Consider the following 19403-nt stretch of genomic DNA (forward strand, 5'->3'; position numbering starts at 1 on the left):
CTGAGGTCCCTTCCAACCCTGATATTCCATGATTCTATGAAGAGCTTGGAAACATGAACCTCCAAGGCTCCAGCACCAGGGGGCAGAGAAAAAGACTCTCTCCCCACATTGATCATCTTCCAAATCTTATAATTTTTAAGCAAGTCTTATGATTTCCAAGGGCCTGACTCATAAAGGGAAGGGCAATAGGTCAGTTTCACTGTCTCTGTCTTGTTCGTTTCACTTCTCTGTTCCTGCCCTCCAGCTAAACTTCCTCTCTGCGGAATTCGATTTTTATTGTTGTATAATTTTGACAGATCATATTGAGGTTCGTTTTTCAGCCTTTTTTCGCTATTTAAATTTTCACAGTTGCAGGAACTTATGGGGGAAGGGGAGACAATAATTTAATGAGTGTCGAGGTTGAGATTCCAAAAGTTAAAGCTTTGTGAACTGTTCAAACACCCATTGTAAATGTCGTAGGAGCAGCAGTGATCTATATGCTCTGTGTGGCTATGCTCTGTATAACCTATATGTTCAAAAGGTCTGTTACACCTTCCCCCTCCCCCGCCCGTTTTGTCTCCTCTCCCCCTTTGAATACCTGTGAAATGGCTTTCCCCCTCCCCCTCCCTCCTGGAACGCTTCGGGGATGGATGGGCTGCTTGAGCAGCGGGAAGATCAGAAAAGCTCCCAGGTGGACAAGGTGTCTGGGACTCTGATTAGGCAGCGCTCACACGCCCAGTGCGTGGACACTGGCCGAGGTGGAGTGTGGCCAACCAGACAAGGCCAAGTCATCTCTAGTCGCAGGCCGTGAGGAGCAGGTCCTTAAAAGGGGAAGGGGCCACGTGCTCAGGAGTGCACTCACAAGCTTGTACCTCCTGTGAAGGCCCTTCGCCCGGACCGCCTGGCCAGTGGTTCGCCGCCTTGCACTCCATCATGCCTCGGGATGACTGACCTCCATCGCCCCGCCCATCGCTGCGCTGTGGGACACTTACCTGGAAGGATCCTGACATCTCCAGTGCCGGGCCTGTCCTGGGAGCGTAAGTATGCGAGTGTGAGTGTGACCCCCCTCCCCCTTCTTTTGAGCTTAGCCATCAGTATAATAAACGTGCTGCTTTCTGCCAAACTCTGGTGGGTCATTAGTCCACCCTAAGCTTACTAGCTGGCCCAATTTCAGGTAATAGTAAACGGCACATGTAAAAGTAGGCAAAGTAAATATCTTTAAATCAACAATGACTCTTCCTTTGCGCGTCCATATGTCACAAGCCGAGCTGAGAAGTTGTAAATCACTGCATTGTGAGTCTAGCAAGTTTTCAAGCAGCATGTTTCTTACTTTGCCTATCTGCACATTTTGATTTATTATCAGTGGAATTTTTTTTGTCAGTTTTTGCGTGTACCATGAAATTGACGGTTACCAATGCAATTCTCATGCTTCTTAACCTGACTAAACTCTTGGATGCAATTCTTGGGGTAGCTGAGTAGAGCTGGTCAGGGGAGGTGACTTTAAGCCACCTCTGTACTCCATCAGTTCTGGATTGGCTGGGGCCTGCCTGGTGTAATTTAGAGCAGCCTACAGGGTTTTAGGACATAACCAGCACAGTGGTCTATATGGGACTGCAGCAGTCTCATACAGATCACTGTGCTGGCCAAGGATTGTGCACTGTCCTGCCTCTTCCTGCATCCTCCACGCCCTGTAGCCGAAGTGTGAGAAGGAGGTGGCTACCCAAGGAGTCCTCTGGCGGGGGGAATCCTGGTTGCCTCTTTAGGGAAGTTCAGTGCTGCTGAGGCTGGGGCCAAGCAGTTGGATCCACAGATTGAGACCATGTGTCTGTGTTTCTGCTGCTGCAGGGGAAGGGTTAAACTGGGGCCTTAAAACAAAACGAATAGCTTATTTCCTGGCTATTAAAACGTGTCTGAAAAGCTACTCCTGAGCTTACTATCTGAGTTATTAGTAGTGTTCCTTATGACATAGGCCCGGATTGTGCAATTGGATCCACATAGACAGATCCTTGCTCCACACTGGGACCAGGCCCCCCCCAGACCTGTCAGTTAAGGGTTGGGTAGGGCTGAAATGATCTTTTTGCATTGGGGGGCAGCGGAAAAAGGGGAGTGTGGAACAGCTCGGATGACCTGCATGAGACCATGATCAGTGACAAGGCCACGTGGCAGGGCATGGGGCCGGAGTACAGGGAACAGGCTGTGGGTCAAGCAATATACAGAGGCTTTGAGTGCTCTCAGAGATTTTTTTTAGGCACCTTACTCCCTTTGAAATCAATTCCTTTGGGGATCTGAGCCTGAGAGACTTGCCCAACGATCTTTGGCAGAGCAGAGAATTGAACTTCAATCTCCAAGCCAGGGCTGGAACGACGGGTACCTCCTTCCTTAACAGATCGCCAGGTAAGGGTAGTTGGTACAAGCTCTCTGCAAGCATTTGTTCCTGAGCAAGCAGGCTTGCGGCGAGCCCTGTTAATTTAAACTGGCAATCAATGAGTTAAAAACCCTAGGGTGGCCCTTCCCAAACCTGTGTGGGTGCAGCTGCTCCTGGGCAGGTACAAGGGGGGGGTCACCTGCCTGCAGTCACAGAAAGATAAATAATGACCCTGCTTTTTCCATCCTAGGATCTGGCTGTCTAACCTGGCTGGCAAGCGCAGGATCATTGCTTATCTTTCTGTGCCCATCTCATGGCTACAAGCTACAGGAGGTCAGACTAGAGAATCATAGAATATCAGGGTTGGAAGGGACCTCAGGAGGTCATCTAGTCCAACCCCCTGCTCAAAGCAGGACCAATCCCCAATTAAATCATCCCAGCCAGGGCTTTGTCAAGCCTGACCTTAAAAACCTCAAAGGAAGGAGATTCCACCACCTCCCTAGGTAACACATTGCAGTGCTTCACCACCCTCCTAGTGAAAAAGTTTTTCCTAATATCCAACCTAAAACTCCCCCACTGCAACATTACTCCTTGTTCTGTCATCTGCTAACACTGAGAACAGTCTAGATCCATCCTCTTTGGAACCCCCTTTCAGGTAGTTGAAAGCAGCTATCAAATCCCCCCTCATTCTTCTCTTCTGCAGACTGAACAATCCCAGTTCCCTCAGCCTCTCCTCATAAGTCATGTGCTCCAGTCCCCTAATCATTTTTCTTGCCCTCCGCTGGACACTTTCCAATTTTTCCACATCCTCCTTGTAGTGTGGGGCCCCAAACTGGACACAGTACTCCAGATGAGGCCTCACCAATGTCGAATAGAGGGGAACGATCACGTCCCTCGATCTGCTGGCAATGCCCCTACTTATACATCCCCAAAATGCCCTTAGCCTTCCTGGCAACAAGGGCACACTGCTGACTCATATCCAGCTGCTCGTCCACTGTAACCCCCTAGGTCCTTTTCTGCAGAACTGCTGCCTAGCCATTTGGTCCCTAGTCTGTAGCGGTGCATTGGATTCTTCCGTCCTTAGTGCAGGATTCAGCACTTGTCCTTGTTGAATCTCATCAGATTTCTTTTGGCCCAATCCGCTAATTTGTCTAGGTCCCTCTGTATCCTATCCCTATCCTTCAGCGTATCTACCTCTCCTCCCAATTTAGTGTCATCTGTAAACTTGCTGAGGGTGCAATCCATGCCATCCTCCATATCATTTATGAAGATATTGAACAAAACCGGCCCCAGGACCAACCCTTGGGGCACTCTGCTTGATACCGGCTGCCAACTAGACATGGAGCCATTGATCACTACCCGTTGAGCCCAACGATCTAGCCAGCTTTCTATCCACCTTATAGTCCATTCATCTAGCCCATACTTCTTTAACTTGCTGGCAAGAATACTGTGGGAGACCGTGTCAAGAGCTTTGCTAAAGTCAAGGAACAACACGTCCACTGCTTTCCCTTCATCCACAGAGCCAGTTATCTCGTCATAGAAGGCAATTAGATTAGTCAGGCATGACTTGCCCTTGGTGAATTCATGCTTGGTGAACCACAATGGTCCCTTCTGACATTGTCTGTTGTAATGATCAGTGTAGACTGCACCTCTACCAATAGATGGTGCCGTAGCTTTGTCTTCGAGTTAAGTTGTCTTGTATGTTATGTTAATATATTAAGGGCAGTTATAAAGCAGACAGTGATCAATTATTCTCCAAGTCCTCTGAAGGTAGGACAAGAAGTAATAGGCTTAATCTGCAGCAAGGGACGTTTAGGACAAACTTTCTAGCTCTAAAAAAAAACAGGAGGACTTGTGGCACCTTAGAGACTAACAAATTTATTAGAGTATAAGCTTTTGTGGCCTACAGCTCACTTCATCGGATGCACAGAATGGAACATATAGTAAGAAGATATATATATACATACAGAGAACGAGGAAGAATCCTTCTTTTTGTAGTGTTGGTAGGAAGGATTCTGTGGGTTAGTATATTGTTCAGAGGTGTGTTGGAAATAGTCTGAGTCGAAGACGTCGAAAGTAGGATTCTAGGTCTGTGGCAATTTTGCAACAGAAAAGCTTCAAAAACAGACTCTAAGGAGAAACTACTGAGCTTGAATTAATCTGCAAACAAGATCCCATTAAGCTGGGTTTGAAGAGAGACTGGGAGTGGCTGGGTCATTCCACATATTGAATCTATTTCCCCATGTTAAGTATCTTCACACCTTCTTGTCAGCTGTCTGAATGGGCCATCTTGATTCTTGAATCTTGATTCTTGAATCTTGGTCAGTTTGGACGAGCTATTACCAGCAGGAGAGTGAGTCTGTGTGTGTGTATGGGGGTGGGTTTTTGGAGGGGGGTGAGGGAGTGAGAGAACCTGGATTTGTGCAGGAAATGGCCTAACTTCATTATCATGCACATTGTGTAAAGAGTTGTCACTTTGGATGGGCTATCACCAGCAGGAGAGTGAATTTGTGTGGGGGGGTGGAGGGTGAGAAAACCTGGATTTGTGCTGGAAATGGCCTAACCTGACGATTACTTTAGATAAGCTATTACCAGCAGGACAGTGGGGTGGGAGGAGGTATTGTTTCATATTCTCTGTGTATATATAAAGTCTGCTGCAGTTTCCACAGTATGCATCTGATGAAGTGAGCTGTAGCTCACGAAAGCTCATGCTCAAATAAATTGGTTAGTCTCTAAGGTGCCACAAGTACTCCTTTTCTTTTTGCGAATACAGACTAACACGGCTGTTACTCTGAAACCTGTCACTACAAAAGTGTTTTTTCTCCTGCTGATAATTAATCTTAATGATTAAATTAATGATAATTAATCATCTTAATTAATCAGCCTCTTACAGTTCGTATGACAACTTCCTTGTTCTCTGTATGTATATATATATATCTTCTTATTATACATTCTATTCTATGCATCCGATGAAGTAGGCCGTAGCCCACGAAAACTTATGCTCTAATAAATTGGTTAGTCTCTAAGGTGCCACAAGTACTCCTTTTCTTTTTGCGAATACAGACTAACACGGCTGTTACTCTGAAACCTGTCACTACAAAAGTGTTTTTTCTCCTGCTGATAATTAATCTTAATGATTAAATTAATGATAATTAATCATCTTAATTAATCAGCCTCTTACAGTTCGTATGACAACTTCCTTGTTCTCTGTATGTATATATATATCTTCTTATTATACATTCTATTCTATGCATCCGATGAAGTAGGCCGTAGCCCACGAAAACTTATGCTCTAATAAATTGGTTAGTCTCTAAGGTGCCACAAGTCCTCCTGTTCTTTTTGCGGATACAGACTAACACGGCTGCTACTCTGAAACCTTTCTAGCTCTAAGGGTTGTTAAGCTCTGGACAAGGCTTCCAAAGGAGGTTGTGGAGTGTCTCCATCATTGGAAGTGTTTAAAAACAAGTTGGACAAGCACCTGTCAGGGATGATCTAGGTTTACTTGGTCCTGCCACAGTGCAGGGGGCTGGACTTGATGACTTCTCAGGGTGACTTCCAGCCCGGTATTTCTATGATTATGTGATGTTGTTGGTTGACCCAGCTCCTGGAGGAACCATGCACCGTGCAAGATCTTGCCAGGGCTACAGACTGGGCCATATCATGTGTTCAACACTGGAAAACCATGATAGTGGGAAAAGACACAAGAAGAAAACTCCACTAAGAAAAAACTGAGTAACAGTGCCATCTACTGACACCTGCCACATCAGTATAATAAACCCATGGAACTCACCCCTGCAGGACATTAGGCAGATATTTTATTAAGATTCAGACAAGGATTTGACATGTAAATAAAGAACAGCAGCTGCAGTAACTGGCTAAGGGAAAATATTACAAGGGCCATTGGCCCATGTTTCAGGACATAAACTAAGAACCAGCTGGGGTCAGGAAGGAAATGTTCTCTTCCCCTGTGGGAGAAGTGTTGCACTATTGTCCAGCTGCCTTTTTGAGCAGGGACATAGAAAGTGGCTTTGTACTTCATTCTAGAATGGGAAAAAAAGCCCTCGCTGAAGTCAGAGATAGGACACCAAGTTAAATAACAACCCCCCTGCATTTCTATAGCAGCTTCCAACTGAGAGCTCCCTGCACACCTGTGAGGTAGGACGTGCTATTAGCTCCATGATACAGACAGGGAAAGCCAGATACAGTGAGGCTGAGTGATTTGGCTGAGGTCACATGCCAAGACAACGAATCCAGGAGTCCTGATTCCCAGTCCCACAATCGAAAGCATCAGGCTGTACGTGTCTCGGACGTGAGAGCCATTCTGATGTTCCTAACCCATCTCTCCAACACTGTTCCTCTCCCTGGGTTTATTTTTGTTTCCAGAGAGAACTCCGGATGAACCAGTTCAGCAAATATTTACCGACCTGTCACTCAAGCCGCGGAGAACGAGGAGGGAACCGAGGTAGGTTTTAATGCAAACCCGGTTCTGTTTTTGAAGTCTCCGTGCTGGAGGGCAGAGCTCACATGATCTCTTCATTAATGTCTAATGCATAATGCCATCCGGATAATGCTTTCCAGACACGCAGCCTGATCTGGCTTGGAAATATGACAGGCAGAGTGTGCATGTAATATACCGCCACACACAAAAATGAGAGCGCTGATGTTAACCTTCTGCGGCAAACAGACCTCAGCTGCTCCCCCCAGCCTTTGTCACTGCAAAACTACCTTCAGTCCCTTCATGCAAGGCCTTACCGCCATGCCCGGGGGGAGGAGGGACAGCGGAAGAGCTGCTGTTTGTTTCAGGGTGACCTGCTTTGAGTTTGGCAGCCGATTTCCCCCTCCCGCAGGTTTGGTGGGAATGGAGTTGTTCTTCAAATTGTTTCCATCAGCATCTCCTAGGCCAGAAGGACCTTTGGCCAGTTCCAGATGTCTGGTTGCTAATCTGAGAGACAAGGTGGGGGAGGTCATCTCTTTTCACAGGTGCCGACTTCCCAATGTACCGGGGGGGCGGGCTCAACTCCTGGCTCTGCCTCAGGCCCTGCCCCCACTCCACCCCTTCCCCCAAGGCCCCACCCACCTCTTCCCACCCCCGCTTCGCCCCCGTCTCTTCCTGCCTCTGCTCCACCCCCTCCCAACCTCTTCCCACCCTGTTCTGCCCCCTTCCGCAAGCGTGCCACGTCCTCTCTCCTCCGCCCTCCCTCCCAGCCTCCTGCATGCCGCAAAACAGCTGATTGTGGCGGGCGGGAGGCGCAGGGAGGGAGGGGGAGGTTCTGATGGGGGGCTGCTGGTGGGTGCTCAGCACGGAGTTGGCACCTATGTATCTTTTGTTGGACCAACTTCTGTTGCTGAGCGAATCAAGCTTTCAAGCCACACGGTGTTCTTTTTCAGGTCTAGGAAAGGTACTCGGAGTGTCCCAGCTAAATGCAAGATCAAACAGTTTAGCATAAATAGTTAGCCTATATCCTAGGTTTCAGAGTAGCAGCCGTGTCAGTCTGTATCCACAAAAAGAAAAGGAAGCTTATGCTCAAATAAATGTGTTAGTCTCTAAGGTGCCACAAGTCCTCCTGTTCTTTTTGCATATATTCTAAGGGATCATTCAAGGTGAAGTGGTCAGGTAATGCTCCTGTTGTCATAGGACAAAAAAAGGGGGGTAGTGAGTTACAGATTGTTGTAATGAGCCATAAATCCAGTGTCTCTGGTCAGTCCGTGATTTTTAGTGTCTAGCAGAGTTATGAATTTAGCTCCCAGGCTCGTCTTTTGAAAGTGTTGTGCAGGTTTCCTTTTGCAGATGAGGACCGAGAGGTCAGATGTGGAGCGATCGCTTTGTGAAAAGTGTTCGCCCACAGGTGATGGGGTGTTTTTGTCTTTTATCATTTCCCTGTGTGAGTTCATTCAAGAGCACAGTGATTCTCTGGTTTCACCCACATAGATTCTACTGGGGCATTTAGTGCACTGGATGAGGTACGCCACATGTTGTGATGGGCATCTGTAGGACAGTCCCACGGATCTCGAAAGGTGTGTTGTGGAGGGTGTTGATCACTATAGCAGTGGAGATATGGCTGCAGGTTTTGCATCTGTTGTTCTGGCAGGGTCTGGTGCTGCTTTGAGTTGGTGTGTCCTGATCTGTGGGGAGCTTGCTTCAGATGACGAGACTTAGAGAGATTGGGGAGTTGTTTGAGGGCCAGAAGAGGGGGTTCAAGAAATATTTCTTTTGGGACGGGGTCCCCATCGAGTATGGGTTGTAGTTGTTGATACCCCTCTATGGGTTCCAGTATTGGGGGGTAGGAGATGGCTAGGGGTGCGCGGTCCGAGGGGGTTTTATTTCTGTATTGAAGCAGGTTCTCTCAGGGTATTTAGGTTGCCTGTTCCAAGATGTGATCTGCCTCTTTGGTGGAGTGTCCTTGTTTGGTGAAGGCGGTTTTGATTGCTAATCAGTTTCTTACACCAAAGGTTTAAGACCAGCTGGTGGCGATAGTGGCATGAAATGAGTTGGTGGATTCTCAGAGCATGGCTCAGTAGGCATGCATCCGTGCCATGAGACCCACCGCTGCCAGCCACACTCTTGGCAGTCTCAGGAGAGAGGCCAAGGATTGAATGGGTCTTAGAGGCTCATCTGCCCTCTAGAAAGGGGTCCCTTCAGGACAGGATTAAGATACCATGGCAAGGGGGTTGGGTTGGGAGGAGCTTGCCCTGCCCCTGGCCATGGTGTTCCTGTTCTTTTGTTCAAGAGAGGTCTCCAGGGTAATCAGTGCAGAGCTGTTTGGGAAATGCCTTTTTTTTTCTTTTCCCCGCTAAAAGTTAGGGGGTTTCCTTGAAACCCTGGAAGCCACCAAGACTTTCAATCTTTGGCAACGGCAACGTTTCACTTTGGGGGCCAAGAACGGCACTGGTTTCATTGGCTTGGCACAAGCCCCAGACTCTTTGAGAAAAATGAGATTGTTGTCAAAAAAAATTTGTTTAATCCAAAAAGGCCATTTTAAAAACCGTGTTTTAAGGGGAGGGTTTCAGCCGGCTCTGCTGCCGTCCTTGAGCTCAGTCATTAAAAATAAACCCAATAAGACTAAGGTTGTTGTATAGCCTCAATCATCTTCCTCTAACGTAGTGTTCAGTGTGCATTCCATGTCTCCCACTCTGTCTGATCCCCAGAGGAGAGGGGGCTACTAAAACAGGAAGCTAAGGAACTTCATCCTTTAGGTTGAGCTATACGGACTTATGCTTTAGCTTTGGAGGTCTCCGGTTCGATCCCTGGTGTTGACTGAGATAACTGTCAGTTGTTACCTTTTGTCTGCAGCGTTCTTGTAGCTGTATTGGTCCCAGAATAGGAGAGACAAGGGAGGGGAGGTTGTGCTGGGTTGGAGGTAATATATTGTACCAACTTCTGTTGGTGAAAGAGACAAGCTTTCAAGCTACCCAGATCTCTACAATGCCAGCCAATAACAAGGACGCTACTCTACAATGAGAGCAATTAACCACTGGTACCACTTACCATGGTGGATATGCCATCAGTAGAAGTCTGTCACTGATTCTATTGTCCTTCTGGGCTATGCATTCCCCCTCTCTTTACCATTAAGTAACAAGCAGCAACCAACAAAAAGCACACTTGATTAACTAAAACTTAACGTGGAAAGCGTATTCCAGCTAATCCCTACCCCCAAATTGTTACTTTCTTTGCACCTTAATAACAATCCAGATGTTAGTGTCTGGAATTGAGCTCTGATGAGGTCCAGCTACCACCACTACAGACTCATTAATCACTGGCTGTCAGTGGAACTCCCTAACGCCACCCGCCCACGCTGTGCTCTGTCCCCACAGTGCAACATTGGATCCAGTACCGCTGCGATGTTCGGCGCTGGTTGAAAAACAGGGGCGTGGGTTTGGACGTTTGTTTGCAGTATTGTTGCCAGTTTTGGGTTTTTTTAATTGAAATTGTCGCGGACCTTTTTCACGTGGTGCAAAGCAGGGTTTTCGGCTCAAAACTAGCCTTTCTGCAAACGAACGTTTTTTAAAAACTATTTTGATAAAAAATGTCAATTAAAATGTCATGGAAAATTTTGTGCAAAACAGAAACTTTGAAAAAGCCAACAAAGCCTCCGTACCCTAGGTAGTAGCAACATCTGTCTCTCTGCCCTTTGAATACCGGTAATCGCTGTTTTCTGAGGATACAAAAGCACTTTATAAACATTAAGCCTGTCATTGTCCTTGTCATGTAGTTCAATGCAGGATAAGTCCATTAATTGACAGGTGGGTAAACTGAGGTGCAGAGACGTTAAGTGCCTTGACCAAGGTGACACAGCAAGTGAGAGGCGAAGTTGGGAATAGAACCCAGCAGTCCTGATGTCCATGCCCCTGAGCTAACCACTGGACAACACTGTCTCCTATTTTAGAACTGTGACCAGTTCGGCTGCTCTATTTACATGTCTGTTCAGCTCTTCACAGCCTTGGGGAACACGGCTGAAGACAGACAAGTGTCTGTTCAGAGCCCTCCCTCGCTTGGATAAATGCCCAGCAATCCGCACTCATTGTTGCAGTGTTGGCTCGAGAGGGGAAGAGGTGAGGCCAGGGGAAGGAAGATGGCATCATGCTGCTGGTGCTGGGGACAATAGCACGCTCAGGGTGGCCAGGAGAGATTAAAGGTCCTGTGACTGAAGAAGAAGGCAGGTTAGCGGCGATTTCCTGGGGAAGTCAGGAGTGTGTGTGTGTGTGTCTGTGTGAGAGGGACATGGCCTGAGACAAAATGTTCTATGGGCTCTGGGCCTATGCAGTACATGAGCTGAGTGTGTGAATGTAAAAGGGTGACGTTTATGGGGATGTCCAGGGCTTGAATTATGTGGGGGGAAGCCAGGGCCCCCTGAATGTCAAGTATCCTGCTTTAATTTAAACCATGGGGAGAAGGACAGAGGCCAGCAGACAGACATGAGGGAGCCCCTAAAAGAGACCCAGCCACCTCTGGCCCCTCCCTCGTCAGAGCCCTGGGGATGTCCCAGGCTGCAGTTGGGAGCATGTCTCCCAGCCCAGGGAACCAGACAGACTTGAGCCAGCGGCACTCAACTCCCGCGCTAAAACTAGCGGTGTGGACATGGCTCAGGAAAGCAGCCGGAGTCTAAACCCAGCTGAGCGCACGTGGCCAGCCCCTGCCGCAGTGTCCAGGCCATTATTTGTCGCGGGCTAGATCGAGTGAGGCTAAAGCACTTGTCTTTGCCTGGGCTGGGACACGGGCTTCTAGCGAGTGTGGGCGTACACCCCCCGCAGTGGACACAGAGGGGAGGGGGGGTGACACAGAGAGAGAAGGGTTAGGAATGCACAGGCCAAAGAGCAAGCTGTCTCTCTGCCGGGGTAGCGTGCAGTGCATGGAGGACAGGGAGTGTATTGCACATGGGTGGGACCAAGTGGACAGCGTATGGACGGGTGCACACAGGAGCTTCTGCCGTAGGCACGTGGCTGAGTGTGCCCCGGGGGCTGCTTGGGGGGTGTGGCCCTGTTTGCAATGAGCGGGAGGGTCTCAAACTCCATCCTGTGTCCACGGCATAAAAATTGCCCCCATAGCTGAGCCTCCTCCTTCCACAGCCACCGGGGGAGCTAAATCCTGGACGGGCCACCGATAAAGACTATTTGCCATGAGGAAGAGTCATGGGGGCAGGCGGGAAGGTTGTCTGGGAGGGACGTACTGTGTGGAGAGAAGGCTTCAGTCCAGCACCAAACTTCAGAGATGAAAGTGAGCCCAGGACCATCCAAGGAGAACATGCTGGAGACGTGTGACCTGCCTGCTTCTTCTGTATCTGCCAAGGCTTTCTTCACCTGCTCGAAGGGGCCGCGTAGTACCAAACGGCCTTGCTCCCTAGATCGGCCGTTCTGTTCATTGGAACCTGGCGTGGGGACCTGGGGCGGCTGTAGACCGATTTCCCTGCGGTTCATGCCAGGGGCTAAGTACAGGACGCGTCTCTTAAATTCACCCACCTCTCCCGTCCAGGAGATCACACCTCTCCATGCTGTGTGCGATCCCATCAGGCAGACAGAGGACGTGTTCCCTGCCCCTCCCTGCCACTCAGTGGGACAAAGGAGCCTTGAACTAAACCATGGAGTCAAAAATAAAGTGATAGCAAGGCAGGACGCCCCGCCACCTAAAAGCATTCCTGAGCCTTTCGGAACTGCAGCGAACTCTTTGTCTATTACCATGCTGAGGAGAGGGGATGGAGCGGATCTGCAAGGAGGGAGGGGAGAGGAATGAGAGAACTAGAGCTAGCAGAAGAAGGATGAGTGGTGGAGAGACAAAGAAGAAATGATAGAGAGAGAGGAGACAGAGAGGGATAAATGGGAGATAGTGTGAGAGAAAGTAAGTCCTGTTATTCAGGCCTTTACGCAGGGAGGTTGGGGAAATTCTATCTGCCTGGAGGATAATAAGTATTAATAAACAGCCCTTCCAGGGCGCTTTTCACCCACTTTACAAAAGAGGGCAGTATCATAATCCGCATTTTCCAGATCAGGAAACTGAGGCACGGATGACTTTGCTGAAAGGAGGGCACAGACAGCATTTTAAAAGTCTTGGGCTAATCTTGCTCCTGCGTAGTGCCCGTCAGCCCCAATGTCCTTCCAGCCAGGTGGCGCTGATATGCAAACCAATCTCCAGGAGTGCTTTGTCTGCCACAGAAATGCAGCCACCTCTGGAGCAGAGCTTGGCAGCTGTTTAGCTGAATGCAGCAACACGACACAGAGGGACGGATCTAAATGAGAGCCAGGGGACTATTAGGGAAGTCCCATTACGCTCTCATGGCACGGCATAGACGGGCTTTCGCAGGACAGATAATCAGCCCCCCAGACTATTTGTAAAAGCACAATATTTGTCCAGTGGGGAGCAAAGTTCTAACGTGGCTGTGCACGAAACCAGCGTGGCCGAGGAGTCCTTACAAACAAAGGGAAGCTTTAAAAATGTGGCTCTAAAACTGTCCCCACCCACCGTGGTGACGGCGACCTTCTTATGCAAATGTCTGGCCTTGGTTGTTTGTCCGAGTTCAGCAGAAGTCCATTCGATGTGGATTATAAACACTCGGCTCTATTGTGAGACAGGAAGAGAGACAGCCCTGCCCAGGCTGGGTGCGTTCCAGGCTGCACTCTGTGTGCTGGCTTTGAAAAAGGCGGGAGACTGGCAAACAAAAATATCCGCTGTTGGGTAGGGCACCAGGCTGTCGATAAGCAGGGGGTTCCGGCCCGCTCGCATCTGGGCTCCGGATTCACGTACGCTGGCAGCGTGAGGTCCAGCACCGGTGCTCAGGGGGTCAGCGGTTGGAATTTACGGCCCATGTGGGCACTACTCCCACAGTCACTGCAGCGCTTCCCAGAAGCAGAGCCTACGTGATCTTCCAGCAGGGACCTGCCAGCCAGGTCAAGCACACTCTGCAGCTGACTCCCACCAGTCCCCTGGTGCTTCCAGCCCATGCAAACCTCCCTGCTCCTCTTGGCCTTTTTTTAAGATTTACAACACACGGTTTTAGCAGGGCAAAGAAAGGCGACAGGAGAGCTGCGACCGAGCGTGGAGCCGACGAGCGATTGAGACGGGCATTCGAGGCTGGGGAAATAGTGGGAAAAGGAAACTCTGTGGCTAGCAAACGAAACAGTGAGCGAGTCCCGGCCTTACCTAGAGCAGAGCCGTCACTCTGCTATCACGCAATGCTACCCCCTAAAGCTGCTATGCACGACAATCCCGCTGCCCCCCCCCCCAGGCCACTCAGTGCCGTGCTCCTACCAACGGCCACCCCAAAATGCAGCACAGCTGACCAAAGACCCTGAGAACTGCCGCCCTGCTGATCCGAGATGCCCTGGCTGTGGGTGGATTACAGACAGCTGCCCAGCATGGCAGAGCATGGTGGGTGAGGGCTTTCTTTATTGATTATTTGGTAAGAATGTTCCCAGAAAGCGAAAGCTCATGAATCCCCGTGCAGCGCTCACATAAGGTTTGTGAGTCAGGTGACAAAGCCCCCAGCACCGGCTACAAATAGTCAGCGATGGCGTTGAAATGTTTGCCACCAATCCGTAGGCTGGACAGTGTTTGCATGTGGAGGGAGGATGGTCCAGTGGTTGGTTAAGGCACTGGCACTGGTGAATTTCCTGCTCTGCCATGGATTTCCTGTGTGCCCATGGGCAAGTCCCTTAGTCTCGCTCTCTGCCTCAGTTTCCCCATTTGTACAATGGGGATGATAGCACTGCCCTGCCTCCCAGGCGTGTGCAGAGATCAAGACATTTAAAACAGGTTGTAAAGTGCTTTAATGTTGTCAGATGAAAAGCACTGTATGAGAAACAGACATGGGTTTTATTTTATTATTTATTTACTATTCCATTCCCCCTCCCCCCATGCAATTGCTCCACTATCTATCTCTCCATCATGTTGTCAGGGAGGAGCAGTACCCTTCGCCCAGCCCATGTTCAATAATGCACAAGTGGGTAGGTGCATCGTGGAGGATTTTGCCTTCCTTGGAAGTATCAGCTATTGGCTGCTGCTAGAAGGAGGAGGCTATGGGTCAATGGTCTGACCCAGAGTAGCAGCCCCATGCTCCCAAGGATACCTGCATTCTATCCCACCCCGGCTGCACTGGGGGTATGCAGCGATCTGGTGACAAGCGCTTAACACATGGGACTGGGGCAGAGGGGGGGTCAGTGCAAGGCTGTAGCGTCCCCGTGAGTGTCTGTGTGACAATGTTTGATTGGTTTTTAACTTTGCATACTTTGATATGAGCCTTCCAGGATGGCAATCCATGTTCACTCTTCAATTCTTCATTCTCCTTGTGCATTTCCTCTCTCACCAACTCATTTCTACAGGGCTTTCATCATCTCCTGGAAGATGCTACATCACGTCTTGACAAGACACCAGGCCAGAAAACATAGGCGTAATCTCCAGATGGAGGCCTCCCTCCGGCTCGGGGTCAGTGATACAATCACAGAGGAGAAACCTGGGAGTGGATGTGAAATCTCCCTGTCCTTAATGACCCCTCAGCTGTCCTAGAGCCACAGGTCATCCAAGCACTGCCCAGGTAACGGGACCCCGGATGGTGACCACAATCCTGCAGGTAAATTGAATCTCTAAGATCACCCCTGAACTTGATCCATCAAAGCCACACACCCTTCTTGGCTATGGTGGGGGTGTTTTTTTGTTTTTTTGTTTTTTTAAGTTCTATGTTGCAGTCCTAAGTAATGGAGCATAATCAGTGTGTGCACAAAACAGGTCATTTCCTAATCACAGGCACGTTCTGGAATCCATCCGAAAGTCTGGTCAATGCCTTGTGAACTTGCCAGAGCCTGAATTCTTAGCAAATTCCCCCGGCAGTCACTGGAATGCAAACCCCATTCCTCTCTAGTCCTCTCTCCCATCTCACTTGCAGCAGTGTCCTTTGCTCTGGGCCTCCAATAATGTAACCTTGCTTCCCTTGTAGCCACTCAGCAGGCTGCTGCAAAGACCATTTTCCTAGCCCATCACTTTGGCCACATCACCCCTCTGAGTCCCACCACTGGCTCCCCCTTCTCTGTCACATCCAAGGTAAGCTGCCCGTCTTCACATTCAAGGGCCTCCACATTCTATCCCCAGCTGACCTCCCATCTCTCATTCGCTATCAAGATGTCCACTCCTGCCTCCCATCGGCCCTTGTCTGCAGCCTCCATCACCCACTTGTTACATTTGCAAACAAGCCCCTTCAGGGTTTCTCCCCTGCTCCCCACAAACATCCACAAAACCACCTCGTTATCCTACTTCAAATCCCTCCTTAAAGCCCTGCTTTGCAGTGAGGTCTCCAAACCCCTTCGTCACAGCTGATGTGCTGGTGTGAAGAGACCACCGCCCGTCATGTTGACCGATATCGTTCCATATTTTCCCTGTGCTCCCCCATTGGTCTGTATCTATTTGTTGTCTCTTGTCTTATGCTGAAATTTCAAGCTCTCTGGGACAGGGAGCAGCACTATGTTCTGCCCAGCACTATGGGGTTCCGGTCCAGGACTCGGACTGCTCGGCGCTATGGGAATACAAATAATAATAGTCAACCAGCAGTAATCTCCACTGGAAACAATGGGATTCTGTTCTTATTGGTTCCCCCTGGGAGTCAGTCCGAGGCAGTCTTCAGCAAAGACGTGGTTCTTGTCAATTTCAACCACGGACCTTAGGCAGGGGCGAAGATGCCAGCGAGGAGACATGCCCATGCTGGCACTGAACCAAGTACAGAAGCATAGCCATGGCACTGCAAGGAGCAGGAGGGGCTAGCCCCCAAGGCCATCCAAGCCCCTAGCGCATGCTCAGGGTGGCCAGCCCCTCCCGCCACTCGCACTGCCATGGCTGCATGCTATTCTTAGCATGCTAGCTCGCTCGGAGCAAGCCTGGGGTAGGTCTCCTCGAGCTGGAATTCACACCTCGGGCGGGATGGGTCATTAGGAACTGTTGCTGGCTGTTCCTCGGAAGGCCTGGCGGGAAACCTGGGTTTCCGGCACAAGTTCACAAGGTTAGACAGCTGAAAGGCATCAGAGTGGAGCAGGTGGTGGTGTGCTAATGAAGCCCACAGACCACAGCCTTCTTCTCTAATCAGGTCAGGACTAAATGTCCCTTGTCAAGAGATTCCAGCCAGGTCATTCAGGAGCCAACCCCACCCAGGAGCGGAGCATCCTCAGCTCCGTTCCCATTGACTTCTAGCATCAAGAGGTGCTCAGCACCTTCCTGGATTGGGCCCTTGGTGATCCAATCAGACCACCATGTAAAATGCCACCAAAGTTCCTAACTTTGCTCTGCTACTATCTCCTAAGGTGGGCATTATCTTGGACCAGCCCTGTCTCTAGATCCTCACATCCAGGCAATGGCTAAATCTTCCCGATTAGTTCCTGCCTACCACCTCTAAGATCCAGCCTTTCCTCTCCATCCACATGGCTAAAACGGTCATCCACATGTAACCCTTCTGCCAGGCCAAGTTGATAGCAGCAAGGGCCGGGTTCAGTGCACAGGGGCTCCCTCTCATCAAAGCAAATGCAAAACTGGCTCGAGCCCCCACCCAGTGACCTGGGAAAATCTTACACACCCCCTGGGCGCCTCAAAGCGGCAATACTTCCCCTCTGGCAAGCACAGAGTCTTGGTGTAGTAGAGAATCTTTAATAACATGAGGTAAACGACATCAGCATTAAATTGGGGAAACACCACAACTAGTGTTCATTAACCAAACCATGAGCAAAGACCCACCCCAGAAAATTGGGCCACATCCTTTCCCTCGGGTTCTTGAGTCCCAGAACCCAAACGTCTCTCGAGTCCAGCAATCCACAAATCACCCAAAGTCCAAAAACGTCCAGCCCCAGAGTTCAAAAGTTCATCTGCAGAGTGTTACTCCCCAGTCTGGCTAAAATGTGCCTGTGTGGGGGGGGAAAGAGGCAAGGGGGCACCTTACGTGTCCTGAAGCTGACTGCCCCACAGGGCTCTGCTCTGCTACTCTGTCTCACGAACGGCTCTGCTCCACCACGACCGGCTCCGCTCTGCACAGCTCGCCGTCTCACGAACAGCTCTGCTCAGCTCGCCATCTCATGAACACACCGCTGTCTCACAACCGGCTCCACTCTACCACGACCGGCTCCGCTCACCTAACCATCTCACCAACAGCTCTGCTCACCTCGCCGTCTCACGAACACTCCACCAGCCTATCCACGAACAGCACCGCTGCACTCTAGATCTTCCGGCTCCCCACTGCTTGACACAGTGCTCAGTGATTCCAGCTCATAGTAGTGGGAGCCTTAGTCCTGGTGCACTGTAAGGCCAAAGTGAATGCAGCACAGTACCTGTAGCAAGACTCTTAATAGACCCAAAATTAGCTCTGACATTCCACAGTGGAGAGAGACAGAGGTGCAATGGGTGCTTCAGGCCCTCACAGAGGGGCCCACACCACCAGGTACTAATACCTGTCTCAAGTCACAGAGTTTTGGAACCCATGTCCCTTGCCTAGCGAGTGCTACACAGTTGATGGTGAGTCCCTCCATCATAACAAAAGGCCAAGTACAGTTCCAAGCACAGTTCCCATAATCAGGGTAATAACAATTTATTCTTCCTGACCCAATAACAGAGACACTGGGGATCCCACAACAGCCAAAGTGACCACTTGGGCAGTTATGGCCTCATTCTAGGCGGGGTGGGTGTGCCTATGCAAATGAGATCAGCCCCTGAAGTTCTTTTCCACAACTTGCCACACCTCACCACCAGATGTCAGGGTGGAGCCCATCCTGACTCTGCTTACACACACCCTCATCGTCTTGTGTCTGGAATATCTGCTCCAGAGACCCAATCTCACCACCACCACAAGAATCGGGGAACTTATGCTCACCAATGTCTATAAGCCGCCATGTTGCAACCGGCCCATGCTGGCTCTACCAAGTCACAGCAACCCTTCCATATGGGCTGGAGACGTCTATAGCCGTCAGACATCCTGGGGTTATGACAACAACGATACCACGGGCGAACAGCTCCTTGAATGGGCCTCGAATTAAGACAGCTCCCTGCTCTTGGATCCTATGCAGCCAGGCACTTTCCATTCCACAAGAGTGTCCCCGGACTTGTGTTCTGGGAACACGACATGAAGCACATGGCCTCTGGTGGTGAAATAAACTCACGGTGATGCTTTTCCACATAGCAACCCCGGCCTGTCGTCACAGAGCGTGGTCTCCAAGCCTACCTAACTACATCGCTCCCAAAGCCACGCTAGAGCTTTCGGAGAATGGCTGCCTGGAAACAGCGGTTTGCTGAACATCTACAGACATAACCAACTACAACGGGGCATCAGCCTCCTCAAAGTGGCCATGAAAAGGAGCATCCCCCGCGACTGCAGGAAAGCCCCAGCGCCCCCTGCTGGTTGGCACACAGGGCAATGCTGCTACTGGACTCCCATGAATAAAAGCTGTGCAGGGCCTAGATTTCTCCCACTCGAGCCGGAAGGCCTGGAGGCTTCTCCACAATCTGGGCGATGCTAACCCTTCCCAAAGCTGTATCGCTCCCTGTCCGACCTCCCAGCAACATCGAACCTATCGAAGCTGTTCACTAGAGAAGGCTCAGACAAGGCCAAAG

General features: G+C 50.0%; 1 protein-coding gene across 1 annotated transcript in view; it reads left to right on the forward strand.

The window, feature by feature from the left end:
- The first annotated feature begins 625 nt into the window (after nt 1-625).
- Nucleotides 626-19403, forward strand: part of HSPA12B (heat shock protein family A (Hsp70) member 12B) — a 96866-nt gene continuing 78088 nt past the window's right edge. Inside the window, exon 1 of the mRNA XM_077816193.1 lies at nt 626-737. Within this exon, the coding sequence (XP_077672319.1) occupies nt 626-737 (112 nt within the window). The remainder of the gene's footprint in view (nt 738-19403) is intronic.

Source organism: Eretmochelys imbricata, chromosome 4 (genome assembly GCF_965152235.1).
Source record: "Eretmochelys imbricata isolate rEreImb1 chromosome 4, rEreImb1.hap1, whole genome shotgun sequence".
In the NCBI taxonomy this organism is placed as follows: domain Eukaryota; kingdom Metazoa; phylum Chordata; order Testudines; family Cheloniidae; genus Eretmochelys; species Eretmochelys imbricata.